A 21,123-nucleotide genomic window follows, 5' to 3' on the forward strand; every position below is an offset into this window, starting at 1 on the left:
ACCGATTTCTTTCAAATTGCATCCGAAAGCTTCAACGAGTTCAACCAAGTTGCGCTGAACTTCCCCATTTTATTCTGCGCTAACCCGTTGCCGACACCACAGCCACCGCCGGATCGTTCAGCCGGGAGTGTCTACAGCGTGCCATGTCCGCCTTAAGTGCATACTCATGGCCACAGGTCGGACAGTGGTACGGCTTAATCTTCATGTGGATGGCACGCACGTGCTGGCTGAGGCCTCCCTTCCGCTTGAACACCTTCGGGCACTGCTTGCACCGGTACTGGCGCTCCTCCGAGTGGGTCAGCCGATGCTGCCAAAGGTTCGACGGGCCGGAGAACCGCTTCCCGCACGTCTCGCAGATGTACGCCTTCGTGCCGGTGTGGATCGGTTCGTGCACCTTGAGGCTGTTGTACGATTGGAACATTTTGCTGCAGGTCGAGCAGACGTACAGCAGTCGATCGATGGGCCGCGTAACGGTGGCCGCACTTATCGTTGGTTCGGTTGGCATGTCCGTTGGGCCCGTGGTTGGTGGTTCGGTCAGCATGGTGAGTTCCTCCGGTTCAGCGCAAACAACAGTCGTGCTGCCCGCGGGAATCACGGGAAGGCCACCGGCACACCCAGCTAGTTGGAGATGGCGCTTTAAGTCGAACAGCTTGTCGAAGATTTTAAAGCAAACGCCACACTTGTGGTTCCACTGGTCCGGTGGCCGGTGGGTGGTGAAATGTCGCCGCAAGTTGGACGCATTCGTGTACGAACGATCGCACAGCGAGCAGGGGTACTTGGTGAGGACGATTTCGCCTCGTTCGCCAGGGCGCTCCTTACCCGTCTGTCGACACTTTTCTCGCTCCAGCATTGCTCGCCAGCGGTACTGTCGGTGTTTGGCCACCCGTTTAGCACACACACATACATGTGAGCGAGCCCGTGCCCATGAAGGGAACTTCCGCCTGCAAAAGCGACAATCCACGGTGAGTTTGGTGCGTTCAGTGCATTCCCACGCCCGATGGGACAGCATTCGTCGCTGGCGAGTGAACCTCCTCTCACACATCGGACACGTCCAGCGGGGTATGCTCTTCGTTCTTGCTTTTGATTCACTTTTCTGTGCCGTTACCGTGTCCTGCGTCGCTTCGAACCACTGACCACTGACGCCGCCAATCGTCATATCGTGGAAAATTTCATCCTTATTATCATCCGCCTGTATCGGCAGCTTGGTGTAGCTGTGCTCCTCCAGCGTGTTGATGAAGACCAGCCGCTCGGGCAGGTAATAGTCGTCCTGTTCCGGTTCCAGTTCGGTCGTGTTTTCCACCTTCAAGCTGCTAACGAACTGTGCGGACGAGCTGGATGAGCTGGCTGCGGTAGAAAAGGATGAAAACTCTCCCGCTGTTGCCGTTGCCGTGGTAACCGAGGGTAGTGTGATTTCGTACGGTTGCACTTCTGTCACCGTTGCGCTCGTTATGTCCACTATTGGCGGGTAGAGGTTAAGGATTTCGAGAATTTCACAGTTTTTGGAAGACTCGCGCGCTTGGTTCTTGGTCGGATTGATGCTGGAAAGTGCTGGACCGTTCGTACCATCCTGTCCCACATTGTTGAACAGATAAATCCGGTTCGGTTCGCTGGTAAATGTCGGATTGTTTGCCATTACCGGTGGAGGTCCTGGTTCGCTTGATTCCTGCACCGGAGGTCGCTCCGGATCTTTCTGCCGTGCGCTGTTCATTGCGTACTCGATTTTTTCCTCCTTTATGTTTATACTCGCAATAGGTTCCTGCTTAATGATCATCGGTTTTGCCGACACAATTTCCTGCTTGGTTCGAGCACCCGCAGAAAACCCATCCGGCACTGCAAACGCCCCGCCGTGCAGTTCCTGGGCGAAGCGATGCTCCAGGTCGGACTGTGCCCGGAGTACATTTTCGCTGAACTTGGAAAACCCTTGCACCCGCTTGGAACAGTGCAGACAGATCTTGCGCGGCAGGTTGGGTAGGTCCAGGTTCACGAACGGCAGATACTTCCGTACCGCTTCTTCCGCCTGCACCAGATCGCTCAGCAGACTGTCGACGGCACGGCTAAACACAACGCCACAGATCCGGCAGGTAATCTCGATCAGCTGGACGTCACCGTCCGCCTCGGCCGGACCGAACTCGTCAACCTGTTCCGACGCAACCAGCGGGCAGAGCGTCCCACCGAACGGGGCGTAATCGAGCTCGACCGGAAGATAGTGCTCGAAGTGGCGGTTGTGCGAGCGTTCCTCCTCCGGACAGACCGTTTCGTACGATATCACAGGCAGGGAGAGGTTGTTCGGTTGAGCTTTTGCGGCGACGGCATTGCGCACGGAAGGGACAGCTGTTGGGAGAAGTATTTTGCGAGCAGCACATCCCTTGAAATCGCTTGCCACAAAGTGTCTGCTGCAGAGGGCGCTCCATTTCGTTGGATGCCAGCTCTCGTCCCGGCCGGTGAATTGGATCCACTGTTTCAGCAGTTCGGGAGATTTGAGTGGAAATCTGAGGGCGGGAAGATGAAGGCGTTAAAGGGGGACAGAAATGGGCGTCATGGAGCACTGGTTAGCTTACTTGTGGAAGGACACATCGTCGCTGTGAGTATATTTTAGGTCGCAATCGGGGATAACGCACGACGCAGGCATTTCAATCGAACGCTTATTACACTAATTAGTTTGCCATTTATTTCGTACCGTTGTTCAAGTGAAAAGAGTCCAATTTTTATTTAAAATATGCAGAACAATCTTCTCACTGGATGGTTTGTTATTGTTTACGATTTAGCTCTCCTTTTTGTGATGAACGAACCCTGTCGGAAACAAACGTCAATAGTCGCAAGAAAATGACATTGCATGTTGAATACCCAAGTAACCAAAAACCAACCATGAGATCGTTAACCCTCGTGTGAATGCCTCACAGTTGGCAATGCTGATCAGCCGTACCAAAGTGGGTTTATTATACAGGTGGGCTTATCCCGAACAAATTGACAGCCGTACTGTAGAAAAATGAAAACGAAATGACAGGAGGGGATTCGATCATTTGTTGATGTATGCGTGTGAACTCCAATGGCTATTTTGGATGATGTGTCGTAGTGTGGGTGAAAAACTACGTATCACAATCGAATCCCCTCCTGTCATTCGTTCGTCCAATATGGCCTTCCCGCCAAACCTATAAGCCCACCTAGTCCCTATACCCACTTTGAGCCGTACACAGGAAATCGAATAGAAATTTTTCACAATAGTGATGGTGATGGGCATGACTGTTGGTACAAGGCAGGCCTTGATCGACAAGGGTCGTGTTGTGCCAAAGAAGAAGAAGAAAATGTGATGGGAGAAGTTGACCAAAATCCGGATTCGACTCCGATCCGACTCCGATAATTTCGGAACCGACTCCAGTGGGTAGATCCGCCCAGCATTATCCGGAGTCTTTCGCAGTCGTCCGGAGTCGTTGATAATAGGAGTCATCCGGAGTCGTCTGGAGTCCTTCGGAATCGTCCGGAGTCGTCAGAGTCGTTCGGAGTCGTCCGGAGTCGGTCGGAGTCAGCCTATAAGAAGTGCACACGCAAAGAGAAAGAAAAAAATACAACACAATGAAATGCCCGATCACAGGCACATTGCACCGGACGGCCCCTTTTGACTCCGACCAACTCCGTTCCCGGTTGACTCCGATCGATTCCGAATGACTCCGGCTGACTCCAACTTCAAACAACTCCGGCTGACTCCACCTTCAAACAACTCCGGGTGATTCCGGACGACTCCGGATGACTCCGACTCCGGTCGACTTCGTGCAGAACCAGTGGTTCGGATTTATCCGGAGTCGGAATCGGGCTAACAATAGCCGGAGTGGGATCGGAATAGTGGTTGCGCTCCAAAGAGCACATCACTAATTCACAATGCAAAACGAACGTGTGAACAATTTTTTTTACGAATTTTTTTTCCAGCGCTGTCATTTCTTTTATTGTTTTGTTATGAAAATGTGACCGTAAATGTTCCTAAAACAAATAAACCTTAACAAAATTCATTCATTTTTCCTGCAAAATCATTTCATGTGATTATGCAAAACCAAACCCAAGCGTCACAGATTAAGCTTAAACGACTGGAAAATTGAATATCCATAGAAAAAAAATGGAAGCTCCACAGCTTCATTGGTTTGATCAATAGATGGCGTATTACAACTCATCATTATATTGCTATCCTTTTCTTACAATGTGTTTCGACAAGTTTCATCTCATCATGACCTATATAGCCTTCTAACTTTCTGAGCAAAAATCTATATGAATGGTCGTGTGGTCAGATACGCGGGTATCAACCACCGACAAACCGACGTGACACTTCGAACAAAATGAGCTTCAAAAGTTGCCTCCTTATTTCAAATGAAAATACGTAAAACACTAGCGCCATCTCTATAACGATTCGCTTACTACACTGACACAGAGAACCCAAGTGCCACAAATCCACTAAACGACCACTAAACGGCTTCTAAACGACTCAAGTTCTCTACCTAAACGGAATATAGAAAGACTTCGTTTAGCAGACGGCAAACGACTCATGCATTCTAAAAATAGCGAAAAAGCTGGTGGCGCTCTCTGTTGGTGGGATACCCCAACCAGTTGAGCTTCATCGCTTGGAGGAGAGCTTTCTCATTTCCTCTGTACTGTTGTATGGTTTCGCATTGAAGTTATGCATCGCTAGAACTAGAACGGCGATACGATTGTTTAAATACTAAACTCCAACCGAAACCACCAGCACTGAAGCAAGTGAGATTTGAGTAATGGTCGTTGGTGTTGATACCCACGTATCTGACCACACGGCCATTCATATAGATTTTTGCTCAGAAAGTTAGAAGGCTATATAGGTCATGATAAGATGAAACTTGTCGAAACACATTGCAAGAAAAGAATAGCAATATAATGATGAGTTGTAATACGCCATCTATTGATCAAACCAATGAACCTGTGGAGCTTTCATTTTTTTTCTATGGATATTCAATTTTCCAGTCGTTTAAGCTTAATCTGTGGCGCTTGGGAAGAAACTGCTGAACTTCCTTTTTGTTTTTCTTCTCAAATTCCAATGCGTATTGTTTTATGTACTTCTCACATCTTTTGCATTGATTTGGAAACTTATAAAATGATTTTCCGGGGTGTTTTGTCCAATAATTCTCATAAAATCTTGCCTCAGAGTGTTTCTACATACATTCTACATACATACATGCATTCTCGGTAGCTGAGAAAAAATCTGACAGCATGCTTTGACAGCGACTGACAGCATTTTCGGTGAGAGAAATCTCCTCAGCATGCAAAGAACGATGGAGCTGAGAAAAAATTAAATTGTCAGTTTATGGGGAACGATCAATTATAGTTTGCATTTTTGCAGTCTAATAATCGTAGAAATATAACTAAAAAGTAAAAGAATTTTTTTACTTCATTTTAGCGATTCAAATGGATTTTTTCAACATAATTTTAAAAGTCTCATCTCGGCGCTTTCCGGAGCTTCTACACACACCGGCGTGAGAAACCAGTTGTCAATTTTCTCACAGCCATCTCTCAGCTGCAGTCTCGGTGTATGTAGAAACGCTCTCACACTTCCTTCGCAATTTGTATTTAGAAAAGTTGTTTTCATCGAAGCAGCAGTGAACAGAGCTTACTTTGACAGAAGTGATCGCCTCACTGGTAAATGACAGTACTTTCGTGTGGGACACTTTTGTAACGCCAGTGTCACGTCGGTTTGTAGGTGTATCAACACCAACGACCATTACTCAAATCTCACTTGCTTCAGTGCTGGTGGTTTTCGTTGGAGTTTAGTATTTAAACAATCGTATCGCTGATCTAGTTCTAGCGATGCATAACTTCAATGCGAAACCATACAACAGTACAGAGGAAATGAGAAAGCTCTCCTCCAAGCGATGAAGCTCAGCTGGTTGGGGTGTCCCACTAACAGATAGCGCCACCAGCTATTGCTATTTTTAGAATGCATGAGTCGTTTGCCGTCTGCTAAACGAAGTCTTTCTATATTCCGTTTAGGTAGAGTGCTTGAGTCGTTTAGAAGCCGTTTAGTGGTCGTTTAGTGGATTTGTGGCACTTGGGAAGTAAGTGTATATATCAGGTGGGCTTATAATGTTCTTCCTCACCAATACATCGACACACAATTTGACGGTTTGTTCCATAACAAAATCTAGCATGCCTTGAAGTTTAAACAGTATCTTGCAGAAAGGGTATATGGATTTGCTCAGGCGTAGCACGAAGAAAGAAGCCAAAAAACCTACGTGACGGCCAGTTCTTGGATTAAAATGATGATCTGAAGATTACTGGATAAGAATAACACAGTTCCCTAGCAAAATGTGATATATAGGAAACGATTATTTAACCGTTCAGTCAACAAGCAAGGAGCAGTGTACTATCCGATCCAAATACGGTATCACACTTGAAGTAAGGAACTCATAAGAGTTCCTGAGCATATATCAATTTTTTTCATTCAACAGACCACCGATTGTTCTTATATATCGTGTAAAATTGTGAAAATTTGGGATAGACTTACAAAAAAGTGTATAGAACAATCATCAAAGCACCTAGTTTGTTATGGATCTAACTGTCAAGCCAGGGTTTCTTCCTATTTTCGTTTTTAGACGTCAAATTACACTGGATAAACTCACCTGATATATCAACTCACTTTGGGCAAAACAAAAAAAAATCTTTCAATATTTGCATAGACCCAGGTCGTAGGATCAGATGCATTTTTCGTTGCCACTAGTTTTGTTACTTGGGTAAAGCTGCTTTAAGCCAACTGTCATCAAGCCGTTCAAATTTCAACGAAACTCAACGAATTGTACGAAACAAAAAGTAGTGCAGAAGTTTGTTTACCTCTCAACGGATGTGCTGCGAGCGGAGCGGTTAAATTTCTCTTCAAAATCTCCCTCTGAACGGGTATTTAGTAGCTTAAGGAACACTTTATTTTAAATCATCCTTTTATATAGTACAGCGGTAACACACACCAAATTGGAGGAAAAACAGTTCCATATACAACTTTCCACAAGCACAGCAGACTGTTTTGTGAGCTCACGGCTCAGTATAGGGGAGGGCGAAGATGAATCTTATTCGAAACCACTCAGAAACATGCAGAGCTAGCGAGAAGAATGATTAAAATAGCGTTTCCTCCATCCTCCGTCTGTCTCTCTGTGTCGTGTAATATTGCCCACCGAGAAGAAAGTGGTTCCCTCTTACCCGGAAAACCATATAGTAAACCGATTCTCTTTTCTGTTATTTCCTTCCACCGTAGCACTTTCTATCCTAATGCTGCTTCCCCCATTCACCCCCAAAAACCGTTTTCTACTAACAAATGCTACTATTCGCCTGTCCCCTTTAGCTTCTCCTCAAAAAATGCTTTAAAATAACTACGCAACTACGCGACTCGACACTTGCGCTAAAGCCTTCCGGTTGTTGCAAAAATATATATATTTTTATCACCTTCCGGCATTCCTTCCGGGACTATCTGGTTTCTACCAATCCAGCTTCAACTACAGAGGCTGCCGCAAAAAGAGGCTGCAAAACTGTTTTGCAAAATGCGAACCGAAAACCTCGCAACCGTACGCGCTATCTACTAGTACTACAATCATTGGTTTTGCTGAAGGCCGCACAAGTTAGGCTCGAGAGAGTGATTTGATTTAAAAGAGAATACATCGGAATAGCTTTGGTTTGGCTTTCTCTATCTCTACTGCAAACTGTTGGGCCGGTTGTTCATTCAAAAACAAAAGCACTATTTGAATTGTTCGTTGTGTGAATGTCGTTTTCTGTATCTATTAATTGACGGAGGCTCCCATCCGCTCAACGTCGACCCATTCCTGCCCGTCTTGCTCTGTAACACGCGGTTTTAGAATATTGCAAAAAGAGGGAAACTTCTAATCTACCATCTGCCTAGTACTACCCTTCTTCCTACTTCAGGAGGCATTCACTCGTATTTCCTTTGGTTTTTTATCGTATCACATTCACATATATATATGCAATCATTGCCTTTTTTTTCAACGACGACTCCCTCCGGGCTCCGGGAAATGGGAGTTTCCGGGGGGAGTCAATGGAACGGATGGATGGTTGTTACACACAAACACACACTCACGTACATGACATACACACACACACACACATTCACAGAGATTTAGGTACGAAAACACTGGAACGTGATCATCCATCCTCTGCTCTATCGATCGTTCGATCGTTGATCACCGCATCTTCCAACCCGTTTCCGATGACGGTGGAAGCACCTCACTCTCTCTTGCTCTCTCTCGCTCTCTCTACACCGCCACACCACAATGGGCTGCAGTGGTGGTGTGTTCCTCGATCCATCAGTCAGTCCATTCCTCGACCGTGTCCTCGTCCTCGAACAGCTCGCTATCGGTCGAGTCCGAGTGTCAGCTGTGCCCGGCAATGCGCGCCTGAATGATGGCACCCTTCGGTGGGCGGGGTACGCGAATGGTGGTCGTCTTGGTGGTGGATACGCTCGTGATGAGTGTCGTTTGGCCGCTGCCCGGTCGGTCCAAGCAGAGACAGCACCAGGTGTCGCAGCGGATGAAGAGAAACAGTCCTGTTTTTGGGGATTATTAAAAAAAAAGCTATTATTAAGTTGCTTGTTTTGTCGTCTCAGAATTCCTGAAATACGTTCTAAAGATGTCTCAGAGAGTCAGTCCAAGCTATATCTCAAGACGGCGTTTCTATCAGATGTTCCTTTAACGCCTGGTAAGTCCCTGAAGGGCAGCAATCTTTTGATTCCCCTTCAGTCTAATGATCATCTTTCATTCTTCCAAGCAGAAGACCTTGTCAACCAACTGGAGATAAGCGAGTACGATCCCCCCAACAACTCCAACAACTCCAATGCTTTAACCGCTGTTTGCGAATCTGCCGTTACGAGCACACAAGGTATCTAGTAGAATATTTACTTCTGCACATCTCACACAACATCTTACTGTACGACTTCAACCATATCCATATGAAGCTGGACTGATCGACGGCTTGCAAGGCAGTGTGACGCGCCTTGCCTTCCAGCCTGATAGCAAATGAACTGAATGTACACCGGCGACGAGGATGCGGCTCTCGTTCACCACGCGGCAAATATTGGAGTAGATGGCAGAATACTGACACGACACGTACCATCTCTTCATTGACTTCAAAGCTGCATATGATAGCATAGCCAGGGTAAAACTATACAACGCTATGAGCTCTTCTAGAATCCCGATCAAACTGATAAGGCTTCTACCCAGATCCTGGCATATGCTGATAATGCAGACATCATTGGTTTGCGGCTCTCCTATGTACCAGAAGCATACCAAGCGATCGAGCAAGCGGCAGAGAACCTCGGATTGCAGATAAACGAGCTAAAGACCAAACTGACGGTGGCAACATCAGCGACCCTACCAACAACAAATCCAAACTTACGTTACGCGCGACGGACAGATGTACCTGTACTTTTGAAGTCGTCTCAGAATTCACCTGTCTTGGGTCAAAGGTCAGCGACGACAATAGCATGGTGGTTGAGTTGCGCGCAAGGTTGATGGCTGCCAACCGGACATTCTACAGCCTGAAAAATCAGTTCACCTCAAATAACCTGTCGCGACGGACGAAGCTGGGACTGTATAGTAACTATATAGTACCGGTACTCACATACACCTCTGAGACATGGACACTGTCCAAATCTGACGAAACCCTCTCAGCCGCGTTCAAGAGGAAGATGCCCAGAAGGATACTTGGCCCCGTATGTGTGGAAGGACAATGGAGGAGCCGCTATAATGACGAGCTATACGAGATGTACGGCGACCTCGTATCAAGCACGCCAGGCTACGGTGGGCTGGCCATGTTGTACGCATGGAAACGGACGACCCAGCCCGTAAAGTCTTTTTAGGCTATCCACAAGGACAGCCAAATTGAGATGGCAGGATGGCTGGCTGATGGGGATTGGCTGACGGAACGGATTGGCTGACGAAGGCACTAGACCGTGAGAGGTTTCGTACACTCCTGAGACAGACCAAGACCGCAAAGCAGTTGTAGCGCTGGATAAGTAAGTAAGGAAGTGGGGCTCTCCTGAAGATAAAGAATCTTGAGACAGCATTTGCCGATGAAATACCTGATTGTGCATCCTTACATGCGACGGCGTTGACACTACGAGATGCTGCAACTGTTTCTAGTGGGTCCACTCTCTCGAGAATACTAACCTGCCAGAAACCATAGCAACAACGCTGGCCACGACTGTGCAAAGGAGGCCGAGAACAGGATGAACGATGCGAGCACAGTTAGCACGCAGCTCATCAGGGCCGGCGTTGCCGATGTGGAGCTTGCCTGATCATACCGCGGGAAGAGCAGCAGAATTGTTGCTGGAATGAAAACCACTAAAACAGAAAAATAACAGGTACTTTTGTATTAAATAAAAATGGAAAGGTTCTTTACATACCATTAACTCCAGCAATGATCATAATTGTATCCCACAGCATCAACCCGGACGCGGTTATCACACTCCCCAGTACGATCAGCACAATGAAGATGATCGCCAGGTACCAGCTGTTCGCGGTCGGCAACCGCAACGTGTCCCCATCGGACGTGTACCCCGCCGTCGAAACGGTCACCTTCTGCCGGTACTCATCCACAATCGCATCAATGTCCGTCGAGCTGTCCTCACTATCCATATTTTCCGGCTTAGCCAGTGCAATACACTCAATGTCGGAGATCTGATCGGACAGCACCGTTGACTCCACCGTCCCGGGTGGGCTGTGTGGTGGGCCCTTCGGTGAGGATGGTTCACCCAGCAGCAACCACTCTCGTTCGTGCTCCTCCCGACTGCCACCGTTCAGCGTGTGTGACATACCGCCCCGACTGCCGGGCAGGACGTGATGTGCCAGGGCGGCTTTCGTTGAGGAACAAAAGTTGGACGACTTAAAGCACCACAGACTGGAGCGACGACTGTGTGCAGTTCGTAGCCCGTTGGTGGTGTTTGCCTGTCCGGCAGTGGAGGAAGATCGATTGCCCGTGTTCAACCGACTGTAGCCAAGGCTGGACTCATCTGCAAACGAAAAAAAAACAGGTGAGTTATAAAAGGAAAATCACATCCAAAAGCTTACTTACTTTGCTGCGCGAGATAGTGCGGACGAAACGGCAGATAAAGAAAGTGAAACGATCGAAGCAGCGTCGCCAGCACACTGCTTGCGGCCAGTATGTAGGTGAGATTTTCCAGCGGACAGGCAAAGGCAAGCATCGCGCACAGACTACCCCCAGTAAAGATGGTTAGGGTCGGGCTGCCACTGTCCCGGTTTTCGTAACCGATCTGCTTCGCCAGAATGCGCCAATCGGACGTGGTTAGCTGGACGATTTCGGTGTACATCTCGGGAAACAGCTCCAGTAGGGCACCGGAACAGGTGAGCACGAGCAGACAGGCAACGGCCGGTATGAGCTTGTGAAAGTCCTTCAGCTCCAGGATGGACAGTATCGGGACGGCTTCATAATCGTGGCTAGAGCTGCAGAGAGTTGGAGGTTTACGGTTAATTGAAAACAGACGGGGCCGAACCCCCTTTCCGAATGTCTTAATTGGTTGTCGTCATCAAATTTATCGCCCTATTGGCAGTGTTTGTGGGGCAAGTGATGAGGTAGTATCGTGCACACTAACCTGAATTTTATCAGCATCGTTAAGCACGCGCCGACTAGCTCGGTCGATAGTAAAACTAGCAGGATAACGACCAATCCCAGGAGACGTTTGATGTAATTACCGTTTAGTAAATCGTTCGAGTAAGTGAACGTTGACAGTGCCGTCCCGGAAAGCAGCTGCAAGAAACGAGCAACGACCAAAGCCAGCGAAAACTTCATTAGCCAGCTTTCTTTCTCACCCTCGCCCTCCATTACAACACGATAAGATAGCACACACAGCGCGTGGTGGAAGGAGAAAGAGCGAGGTAAAAAACGACCTTACCGTCGTCGGTCGTGTGCGGTCGGTACTTTCGCTCGCACTAGAAGAAGCACGCTCGTCCCGGTTCACGCTTAATCTGACTTACCCCGACGACTCCTTTCGGCAGTATTGGCTCGGTACGGAACAGGGCCGGATTGCCGCGCAGCCCCGTAATGATGACAATCAGTGTGCCGACGAGCAGCACGCCCGCCGTCATCAGCAGCCCAAAGATTCGGGTGTTTTCCAGCCCGAGCATAAACATGCCGGTTACGATAAAGATGACCACCACACCGATTACGTCCGGCCAGGGTTCGTTGGCGGGCGAGTTACGTCCTTTTTTTGGCGGTGCGAGAGGAGAGGGGAAAAACAAAACAGACGAGCTTAAATTAACATCTCCATCCGATGTTTCATTGGAAAATGAAATGAAGCGACGAGAATCCCAGGGGTTAATTAAACATTCACACGCGCGTTCTCTCTGCTCTCTGCTCGGTATGCGAAGGCACAAGCGAGGTACAAAATTATGTGACAGGCACAATGGCATGGGATTGCGGCGAGGTGGTGGCGATACAATAATAATGTATTCAGTTTAAAATTACAAGGCCATTCATTCGTGTGAGAAAGAAGCGGAAACAAGGGAATCGTAACTTTTATTGCGCAAAAGCAAAGGTTTGTTGTTTCAATTGCATACTTTTAGGCGTTTTTTAAAAGTGGTGTGTTTACCGAGCTATTAAATTCGCCTAAAAGTATGCAATGCACAACGCAGACTGGGTATCACGTAGCACTTTTCTGTTAGCTTCCAGGAAATTAATTGTCACATTGCTTTCAAAAGCCTAAAACCCCACCTTTTCTGCTTTTGTGGTGCAAATTCCCAGTAAAGAGGCAAAATCTTCCCTTCCCTCGTACATAGAGAGCGTGGGGTGGAAACAGGGAAATTACTCACAGAATTAATTGCCCGAAATCACTTTGAATGTGGATCATGCTCATGCTTCAACGCTTCTGTACCTTTTGCACACTTTACCGTATTTTGCTCGGTTGCGTATGGCGTTGCGTTTAGTGATTAACCACCGCCACCGGTGTAATCCTCTCGGGACGGTCGGAGACCGGAACCGTTTAAAAAAAGCCTTTGCTCTGACTGTTGCTTCCCATGCCGTTGCGTTGCCATGATGAAGGCGGAAAAGCAGGTACCAAACTCACAAAGCTACAAACAAGCTTTGTGTGTGGGGGGGGGGGGGGGGGAAACCACCAACCAAAGCGGGTTTGTTTTGTTACGCAGATTGCATACAGAGCCCCAGTGCCTTCAGTCTGATGCGCCCTACGGTATGCAATACGCGCAACAAAATAACGCTTTTGGGTGTTTTGAAAACGCTGTTTTTTGTGCTTTTTCTATTTTTTGGCCGCCGAAGTGGGCGAAGCATCTTTCTGAGAGGACATTTTTGAAGTTTCACCTATTTATATCCCCCCCCACACCGTCATGGTTAAATTTTGTTGAAAGGAAAATGAAATTTTCTTCCCTCCCAGCACGTCCTTTCGGCTTGGATGGGATAGACTAGGCGGTGCGTCGGCACTGCTTACGTAAATTTCATTATAACGCAATCATTGTTAAACCAGCATTAAACCGTTTACCGTCGCTCGTCAACAGTCTTTCGCCGTCTCTCTCTTTGATGAACGATGAGTGCGCCTCCAGTATGCGTCACAGTTGGCTGTGGCTGTTGGAAGCAATTTGTCACGGACAAGATCCTGGTCCGGCGCTGCCTCATCCATATCCCACCTCCACTCGAGAGCAATTTCTCACTTCGGAGAATATGAGCCTGTCGCGGACGACACATAAGGACCCATATACACACATACACTTACCTAAAATATACATCCTCGCCAGCCCGCCGGTCATGGCGTCAAGACAGGAGCTGAGCGTACGCACCAGCACGGCACAGGCCGAAAACAGGGCCAATATGTCCATCCACTTCGCCAGAAACAGGCAGAAGAAGTCGACCCGGTGCGTGGTGCGAATGTACGAGATCTGTAGCGATTTGATGCCCGATTTGCACGTGCCTGGAACAGCAGGGGAGAGAGAGGATATGAGGTGTAAGAAATGCGAGCCCCTCTCGAATCGAACCCCGCGTCGTATGATTTGCTGACAGGTCGGTGTGGTCGCGTGTGTTGCGTGTCGTGTGGTTACTTACCGGCCAGGGCGGCGTACAGGGCGGCGAGCGCCATCCCTATCATCAGGCCCGGACCGCCCGCCTCATTGTACGCGATCAAGTGTGTCAGGATGAGCGTGCCCACCATCCACCGGCTGCCGGTTCCGCTGACGACGCACTCGAACAGATTCGCCATCGGGAAATCGCTGCCAACCGACGCCACGCGAGGGAGTGAGAAACGAGAAACGTGGGATAAAATATGTTTTAAAGCATTCTTCCCGCATCCCCAACAACATTCCACATTTTGAACAGTGAGACAGGCGAGGGAAGGGGAGGCGGTATGCTTTAAGGACGTTAAGTAATGTTATGCATGAACGTGAAACGGTCGACCCGGGCACGAAGACGAACCGGTCGCCGGGACGGATCGGTTTACACTTTAGCTACACACGTTCACAAAGGCAAAGAGGCACGCGAATCGTTAGCGTACAGCAGAGCGGATGTTTTGCATTATGGCAAGGTTGTTTGATGTAAACCAAGGACCCTGGGGTGGAACGAGACGCGGCAGACGAAAAGAACAACAGCACTCGTATTGAATGTCAGGTGATAGCGCGCAAGGTATTGGAGCGATTGGTTGGCTGGTTTGTTGGCTGAGTGTCTTAGCGAAACGAAATAATGAATGCGAAATGCGTAGTTGAAGGACCGGAGGGCGAAAGGATCGAGTGACTTTGCCCACACCGCGTTGGTATACTTGTTGATAGATTTTGGGAAGCACAGTGATATATCTCTCTCCTCGAAAATGGTCCAATTTGGGAGTTTATTTTGTAGACTGAGCGCCTGAAGGTAGGCAAGGTAATTTTCTTTTAATTTTTTTAATTTTTTTTGTAACGTTTAGCTTTACAAACTCGTTATAATAATGATTATTGTGAATTGTTTCAATTAATATGCAAACTACAAAAAAGACATCCCTTTGCCAACTGCTCTTATTATCATTAAATGTTTTACAACAATTTACACAACCCTCTGTCGGGATAAATTGAAACAGCGAAAGATTGGACCTCTGGACTAGTGATGGGTAGCCGGAATCGCACCCACGTCTCGGAATCGCTTCCGAGCAATGCTACTCCGGCTCCGATTCCGAAAAATTCAAACCGTCGATTCCGCCCGGAGCCGTCGGAGCCGTCCGGAGCCGTCGGAGCCGTCCGGAGCCGTCGGAGCCGTCCGGAGCCGTCCGGAGCCGTCCGGAGCCGTCGGAGCCGTCCGGAGCCGTCCGGAGCCGTCCGGAGCCGCTAGTCGGCAGCCGGAGCCGTCGGAGCCGTCGGAGCCGTCCGGAGCCGTCGGAGCCGTCGGAGCCGTCCGGAGCCGTCGGAGCCGTCGGAGCCGTCGGAGCCGTCCGGAGCCGCTAGTCGGCAGCCGGAGCCGTCGGAGCCGTCGGAGCCGTCCGGAGCCGTCGGAGCCGTCGGAGCCGTCCGGAGCCGTCGGAGCCGTCCGGAGCCGTCCGGAGCCGCTAGTCGGCAGCTGGAGCCGTCGTAGCTGCTAGTCGGCAGCTGGAGCCGTCGGAGCCGTCGGAACCGTCCGGAGCCGTCGGAGCCGTCCGGAGCCGTCCGGAGCCGTCGGAGCCGTCCGGAGCCGTCCGGAGCCGTCTGGAGCCGCTAGTCGGCAGCCGGAGCCGTCGGAGCCGTCGTAGCCGTCGGAGCCGTCGGAGCCGTCCGGAGCCGTCGGAGTCGTTGTAATAGTCGAAAGTCTTCTGAAGCGCATTAATTTCCCGATATCAGCGATGATTTCATTTAAAAAAAAAAACAGCTTACGAGTAAAAAAATAGTCTTCTTCATTTATTGCTCTGAAATTTTTTTTTTTATATTTTTTTAAACAATAAAGTCAAAAACAATTGTTTGCTCCGTATTTACAGGGAAAAACTATGAATCAAACTATTATTGATCTTTATTTTCATAAAAGATGGACGGATGATTGATAGTTATATTCTTTGTCTTGTCCATGTGCCATCATGTTATTCGGTAAAAAACAAGTGCGGCCTAAACCATACACGTTAGTCAATGTAAACAACTGTGCAAAACTGCCATAATTACACTCGTCTGCCTCGTTCGTATTTTATCAAACCCACCTCCCGTCATAGTTCTATTGCTCCTTGACCTCCTAATTTGATTCATTTTTTTTCCTATGTATATATACGTAGCCGGTCTCGTAGTACAGTCGTCAACTCGTACGACTTAACAACATGCCCGTCATGGGTTCAATTCCCAAATAGACCGCGCCGCCATACGTGGGACTGACTATCCTGTTATGGGGGGGAATCAATTAGTCACTGAAAGCCAAGCCCACAAGTGGGTACAGGCAGGCCTTGACCGACATGAGTTGTTGAGCCAAAGAAGAAGAAGATATATACGGAGCAAACAATTATTTTTGGCTTTATTTAAAAAAAAAAAACACACAATAAAACTTCATATCAATAAATGAAGAAGACTCTTTTTTTACTCGTTAGCTGTTTTTTACAATAAAATTATCACTAATATTATGAAATTAATGCGCTTCAGAATGCTTCCGACTATTACAACTACTCCGACGGCTCCGACGGCTCCGGACGGCTCCAACGGCTCCAACGGCTCCGACGGCTCCGCCGGTTCCGGACGGCTCCGGCTGGCTCCGGACGGCTCCGGCTGCCGACTAGCGGCTCCGGACGGCTCCGGACGGCTCCGGACGGCTCCGGACGGCTCCGGACGGCTCCGGACGGCTCCGGACGGCTCAGGACGGCTCCGGACGGCTCCGACGGCTCCGGACGGCTCCGACGGCTCCGACCGGCTCCGGCTGCCGACTAGCGGCTCCGGACGGCTCCGAACGGCTCCGGACGGCTCCGAGGTCGGAGTTTCGCACCTACCTTCTGGAATCGCTTCCAATTTTGGCGGAGTCATCCGGAAGCGATTCCGGATTTTTGTTGAATTTACCCATCACTACTCTGGACCAATCCTCTGGACCTTCAACATTAAATTAAGCATAGCTAAGGGACAGCAACATACAAACTGCTCCTTTGTCCGCTATAGCTCTAACAAACAAGCCCCACTTAAAACACTTGTTTCGCCTAAATGTATGCAACTCGCACAGCAAAAGCATCAACGTTGTGTTTTCCGTACCACAGATTGGCCATATGTTACATTCTTAACAGCTTGTTAAGAGCAATTATTAGCACAGATACCATGTTTGGTATCTATGGACCCTTGTGTGAAGCATACAACGAACTAATTCCACTGAGTTGAGTAACTTAGTGGGAGAGGAAAGTATGACTAAATGGGTGTCATAACAAGCTACGCAAAGGTTCAGAATTTGGAACAATTATTTAACATCTTTTCTCCTGGCTCTAAACACTCTGAATTTTAGTATCATTATAACTTTGAAGCAAATTTTCGTAGAGAAAATGCTACTAGACGGTCATCCTTTCTGAAGTGTCGTTTGTGATGGTATTAACGATAAGCTAGAGAGCGAGATGGCAGCAAAATAGTGCCCAGGCAGTGATGGTATTATTGGCTTAAGTATTGCAACGGAGCAACACTAACTCGTTGGCACAGCTTGACTTGGTCCGGCTTGAGGATTCCATAACATACGGCGTGGATTAAACCTTCCGATTTCGATCGTACGTTAGATACGATGCGTTCTAGGAATCCTTTTAACTTTAAGCAAATGTTATTAATGTAGCCGTTACTGCAATGGAAGGAAAGCAAATCCCAACAACTTGCTCAACGGTGAAGCATTTCGCTCGAGCTAGACACGCCAACATTTATAGCAACACACGCTCGAATATAAATTCAATTGGCAAAGGTCTCGTTTCCCTCGCCCTTCTAAAATAGCAAACTCGCCTTCGAATAATGAGAAGCAAAATCGATCGACTACTGTGCCCCTTCAGAGCGGTAAAAAACAAATCCTGGCTATAGCACAGGTTGTTTTTATTTCACGCAAAAAAACATAAGAATCGAGCAACATTAGGGCCTCGTAATTCTTGCCCCGCTGCCCGGTTCCACCCGAAAAGGGTCTGTCCGTTCCACTCGTAGCTAATGAGCTCGGGCACGAAATCCAGACCCGCAGGTCGCATGCGAAAATACTTTGTCCTTCGGTGAAAAGAAAACTCGTTTCCGAAAACATTCATCACACCGGGGTCCGGCGGCTATTTAGACCGTGTTTGAGCAAAGCGTACATTCCGCACAGACACGGAACCGCCCGAGCTTTACTTTCGGTAAAGCACTCGACTCTCGATTTTTACCGATCGTCAGGCTCGTCAGCTACATTGACAACATAATTAGCTAAGGTTTCTGTGCTGACAGGCCTGTGCGACTGCCAGTTCTGTGCCGGTGAGATCGATTTCCAAACAACAAGTGAAAGGTGTGTTGCCGTACACCACAGGTTGGGCTGCACAATTCGGCAACAGTTTGGCCACCGCGTGCCTTGATGGCAGCCACTGACAGGCAATGTAATGTACTCTGTAATGTAGCGACAACCGCACGGGCAGCATGGTAGCAGGACGAAACGAAGACAAATGATCCTGCTTTGTGTTGGAGTTTTGGTGGAGCTGGTTGAGGTCGAGATCCGTAACAAGTCGCTTTTGCACGTGACGATTGATTTCTTATTTGTTGCTTCCCGGGCCGGGGAAAGAAACAGTAACGTCCTTTGTGTTAGAATACAGCTACAGAGAGAAAAAAAAACCTTTTTATCTGGATTCTTTAGTACACAATGTTCGTCCCACTGGCGGGGGATATTTCATACCGGTTTGTCACGAATTTTGCTTTGCCATTTTTGTTTTTGATTGTCCCACCCTCGGAACGGTACAGTTGGGTGCGGTGTGGCACAATGTTAGACACGAGCTGACCAAGATGTTAAAGCCATAAAAAGCATGTTTGAAGCTCAGTGGTGCATACCTTTAGGCGTTTTGATTTGTGATTTATGAGCCGGAATTCTTTTTTAGTAGTAGGGCCTTAGGGGATCTGAATAAATCAATCGAAATGCGTATTTAGCTATTTACAAACATAGAACAGGACGGCAAAGGTAAATCATAATCTTTTTTTTTGGTCTTTTCGAGAGCCTGAAGGTATGCAATATAACCTTCATTTATCATTTTTTCATGCATAATTATTATTTAAAACAAATTAAATTACGTACTGATAGCAAATGTTACAAACCGCAAAAGCGTTTAAATGATGATATTTTAGGTATTGTAAGTAACATTAATATCATCTCCGAATACAAAAACACAATTCTCAGAGTATTAAGGGAAAAATCCTATTGACAAAACGCCGTAAGTCATGCGATCTGCATGATGAAACTGCTTTCAAGTGCGCTCTTGGTGGCAATTTGTAGCTGTTCCTTTCTTATGAAAGCATTTCATTCCGAGAATTAATGATTATACATTTTTATACGAAGACTCGATCTTCAATTCAAAGCTCTCGTCTCGGTTGCGCTGAGCGTACAAAGCGCCTGTGGGTATGCAACATATTTATGAAAACACAAAGGCAGCACTTTGCATGGAATCAGTGTAGTATACTTTTAGGCGTTCTTTAGTGTGCTGTTGCAAAAACGTTTAAAAAACGTTCCAAAACAAATGCTGCAACAAAATTGAAATAATAAACATATTTCAACATAAACTCACGTAGAAAAAAGGCCAACAGATAATGCTTCCTACTGCGTCCCCGACATCACGTAACATTCCCCCCACCGCCTTGCAGGAAAGCTTTTTGAACCCAAAAAGCAACTATCGCAACACTCGCGCGCAGACACACACAAAACAGGGAACAAAAAAGCAACAACATTGCCATCCTGCCCTCCATTGTTCGCCCTACCACCCTCCTCCAGGGGTCTTGGTCACATACGCCGAAAATCGATCGATAAAGATTATACGAGTAGTTTTCCGTGCCCTCGGGCATAGAGAGAGCTTAGCTAATTCTGCTTCCAATTCGTACTAGTTTGAAGGGGGAAGTTGTTTCCTCTTTCCGATTGTTACTTACTTGCTTAATTGCGTCGTCTAGTGGGGTTGGAAAGATTGCAGTGGAAAGAACGGCGAACGGCTTTGGAGTTGTAAACAATAGAAGAAGATACGCCAAAAAAAGGGCTCACTCACTCACGATCCAATCAATTGACGCCGCACACTATTGATCGACTTTGCCTATTGGCTTATCAAACACACATACACCGTCACCGCCACCGCCATTAATCTCTAGTGTAAATGGAACGATATCGAATCGAAGCCATCGCCACACAGAAACACACAAGCCCCGATACGGTCGATTGTTTCCTGCTGCGCCCAACGAAGGCATGGAAAAATTACACTTCCACTGTGAAATGACCGGTTTACGGTAACGAGAAAGAGAGCGACACACAACCTCACACACTGCGATGACGACAGCCTGACGATGCTCGGGTTCAGGACGACGTACGGTAAAAATCACGTACCAATCACGCCCGATTGATGGGGTTTTGTTGTCGTTGGTTTTGTTCCTCACTGGCCCACCCCTCCCCCTCCGGGTGTGTCCGGGTGGCCTAATTGTCGTTCGAACACGTTCGACGTGTCTCCCGCTCCGAAGTGGAAAAAGCGATCAAACACTTCTTGAGGACATATCGGGGACACGCTGAAAGGCGCTGAACCAATCAATAGTCCGTGAAACGGTAGGCCAGCAGCCCCGAGCTATGACTTTGCATTGTTTGCCCTTCCTCTCAGGGGGGGCAAGTATCAGTCGACCAGTATCAGTAGCAATCCCGTGGCCCGTGTACCAGTTCCGGTTAGCGGAATTAGTTCTTTACCTCCCCGGTCGGTGGTGGGGGGAGAGAAATCGTTTTTTCGTTCTTGGCTAACCACCTCCCAAGCACTGCACAAACACACGCACACACACACAAACAGCGCCGTGGCTGGGAAACGGACGGAGAAAAACTCCCGCACGAATTGGTCCCCGTGCTGGACGCGCGATGACCACGTTACGCGCTCGCTCGTTCCGAACTAAAGACCGACCAGGCGAAACACCGTGCGACACACGGTGTAGCCTACCTTCGGGCGTTTGTTATGAATCGGAGCCACGACCGACCGGGAAAAAACACACAGCGGCACGG

At 48.1% G+C, this 21,123-nt stretch overlaps 2 protein-coding genes across 2 annotated transcripts; both read right to left on the minus strand.

The window, feature by feature from the left end:
• Positions 1–45: 45 nt before the first annotated feature.
• On the minus strand, positions 46–2,790 carry LOC120956822 (uncharacterized). The gene is made up of 2 exons (XM_040378574.2): positions 2,559–2,790; positions 46–2,489 (listed from the first exon to the last, which is right to left on the minus strand). Exons 1-2 carry the CDS (start codon positions 2,627–2,629, stop codon positions 80–82), a joined length of 2,481 nt encoding a protein of 826 aa, XP_040234508.2. The 5' UTR covers positions 2,630–2,790; the 3' UTR covers positions 46–79.
• A 4,094-nt stretch (positions 2,791–6,884) lies between these two features.
• LOC120958039 (probable cationic amino acid transporter) lies at positions 6,885–21,024 on the minus strand. The gene is made up of 9 exons (XM_040380576.2): positions 20,028–21,024; positions 14,071–14,234; positions 13,745–13,939; positions 11,997–12,223; positions 11,615–11,769; positions 11,077–11,465; positions 10,409–11,014; positions 10,173–10,346; positions 6,885–8,551 (listed from the first exon to the last, which is right to left on the minus strand). The coding sequence occupies exons 2-9, from the start codon at positions 14,222–14,224 to the stop codon at positions 8,379–8,381; spliced, it is 2,073 nt and encodes a 690-aa protein (XP_040236510.1). The 5' UTR covers positions 14,225–14,234; positions 20,028–21,024; the 3' UTR covers positions 6,885–8,378.
• Between the last annotated feature and the right edge of the window lie 99 nt (positions 21,025–21,123).

Source organism: Anopheles coluzzii, chromosome 3, assembly GCF_943734685.1.
Source record: "Anopheles coluzzii chromosome 3, AcolN3, whole genome shotgun sequence".
NCBI lineage: Eukaryota > Metazoa > Arthropoda > Insecta > Diptera > Culicidae > Anopheles > Anopheles coluzzii.

Excerpts from the sequence above, each read along its gene's own strand:
- LOC120958039 (XM_040380576.2), bottom strand. The coding sequence starts at position 14,224 with ATGGCGAATCTGTTCGAGTGCGTCGTCAGCGGAACCGGCAGCCGGTGG. Across the intron at positions 12,224-13,744 it reads GGCGAGGATGTATATTTTAG|GACGTAACTCGCCCGCCAAC; the intron begins GTAAGTGTATGT and ends CGCCAAAAAAAG. Across the intron at positions 11,015-11,076 it reads GCACTATCTCGCGCAGCAAA|ATGAGTCCAGCCTTGGCTAC; the intron begins GTAAGTAAGCTT and ends TTTCGTTTGCAG.
- LOC120956822 (XM_040378574.2), bottom strand. The coding sequence starts at position 2,629 with ATGCCTGCGTCGTGCGTTATCCCCGATTGCGACCTAAAATATACTCAC. Across the intron at positions 2,490-2,558 it reads GACGATGTGTCCTTCCACAA|ATTTCCACTCAAATCTCCCG; the intron begins GTAAGCTAACCA and ends TCCCGCCCTCAG.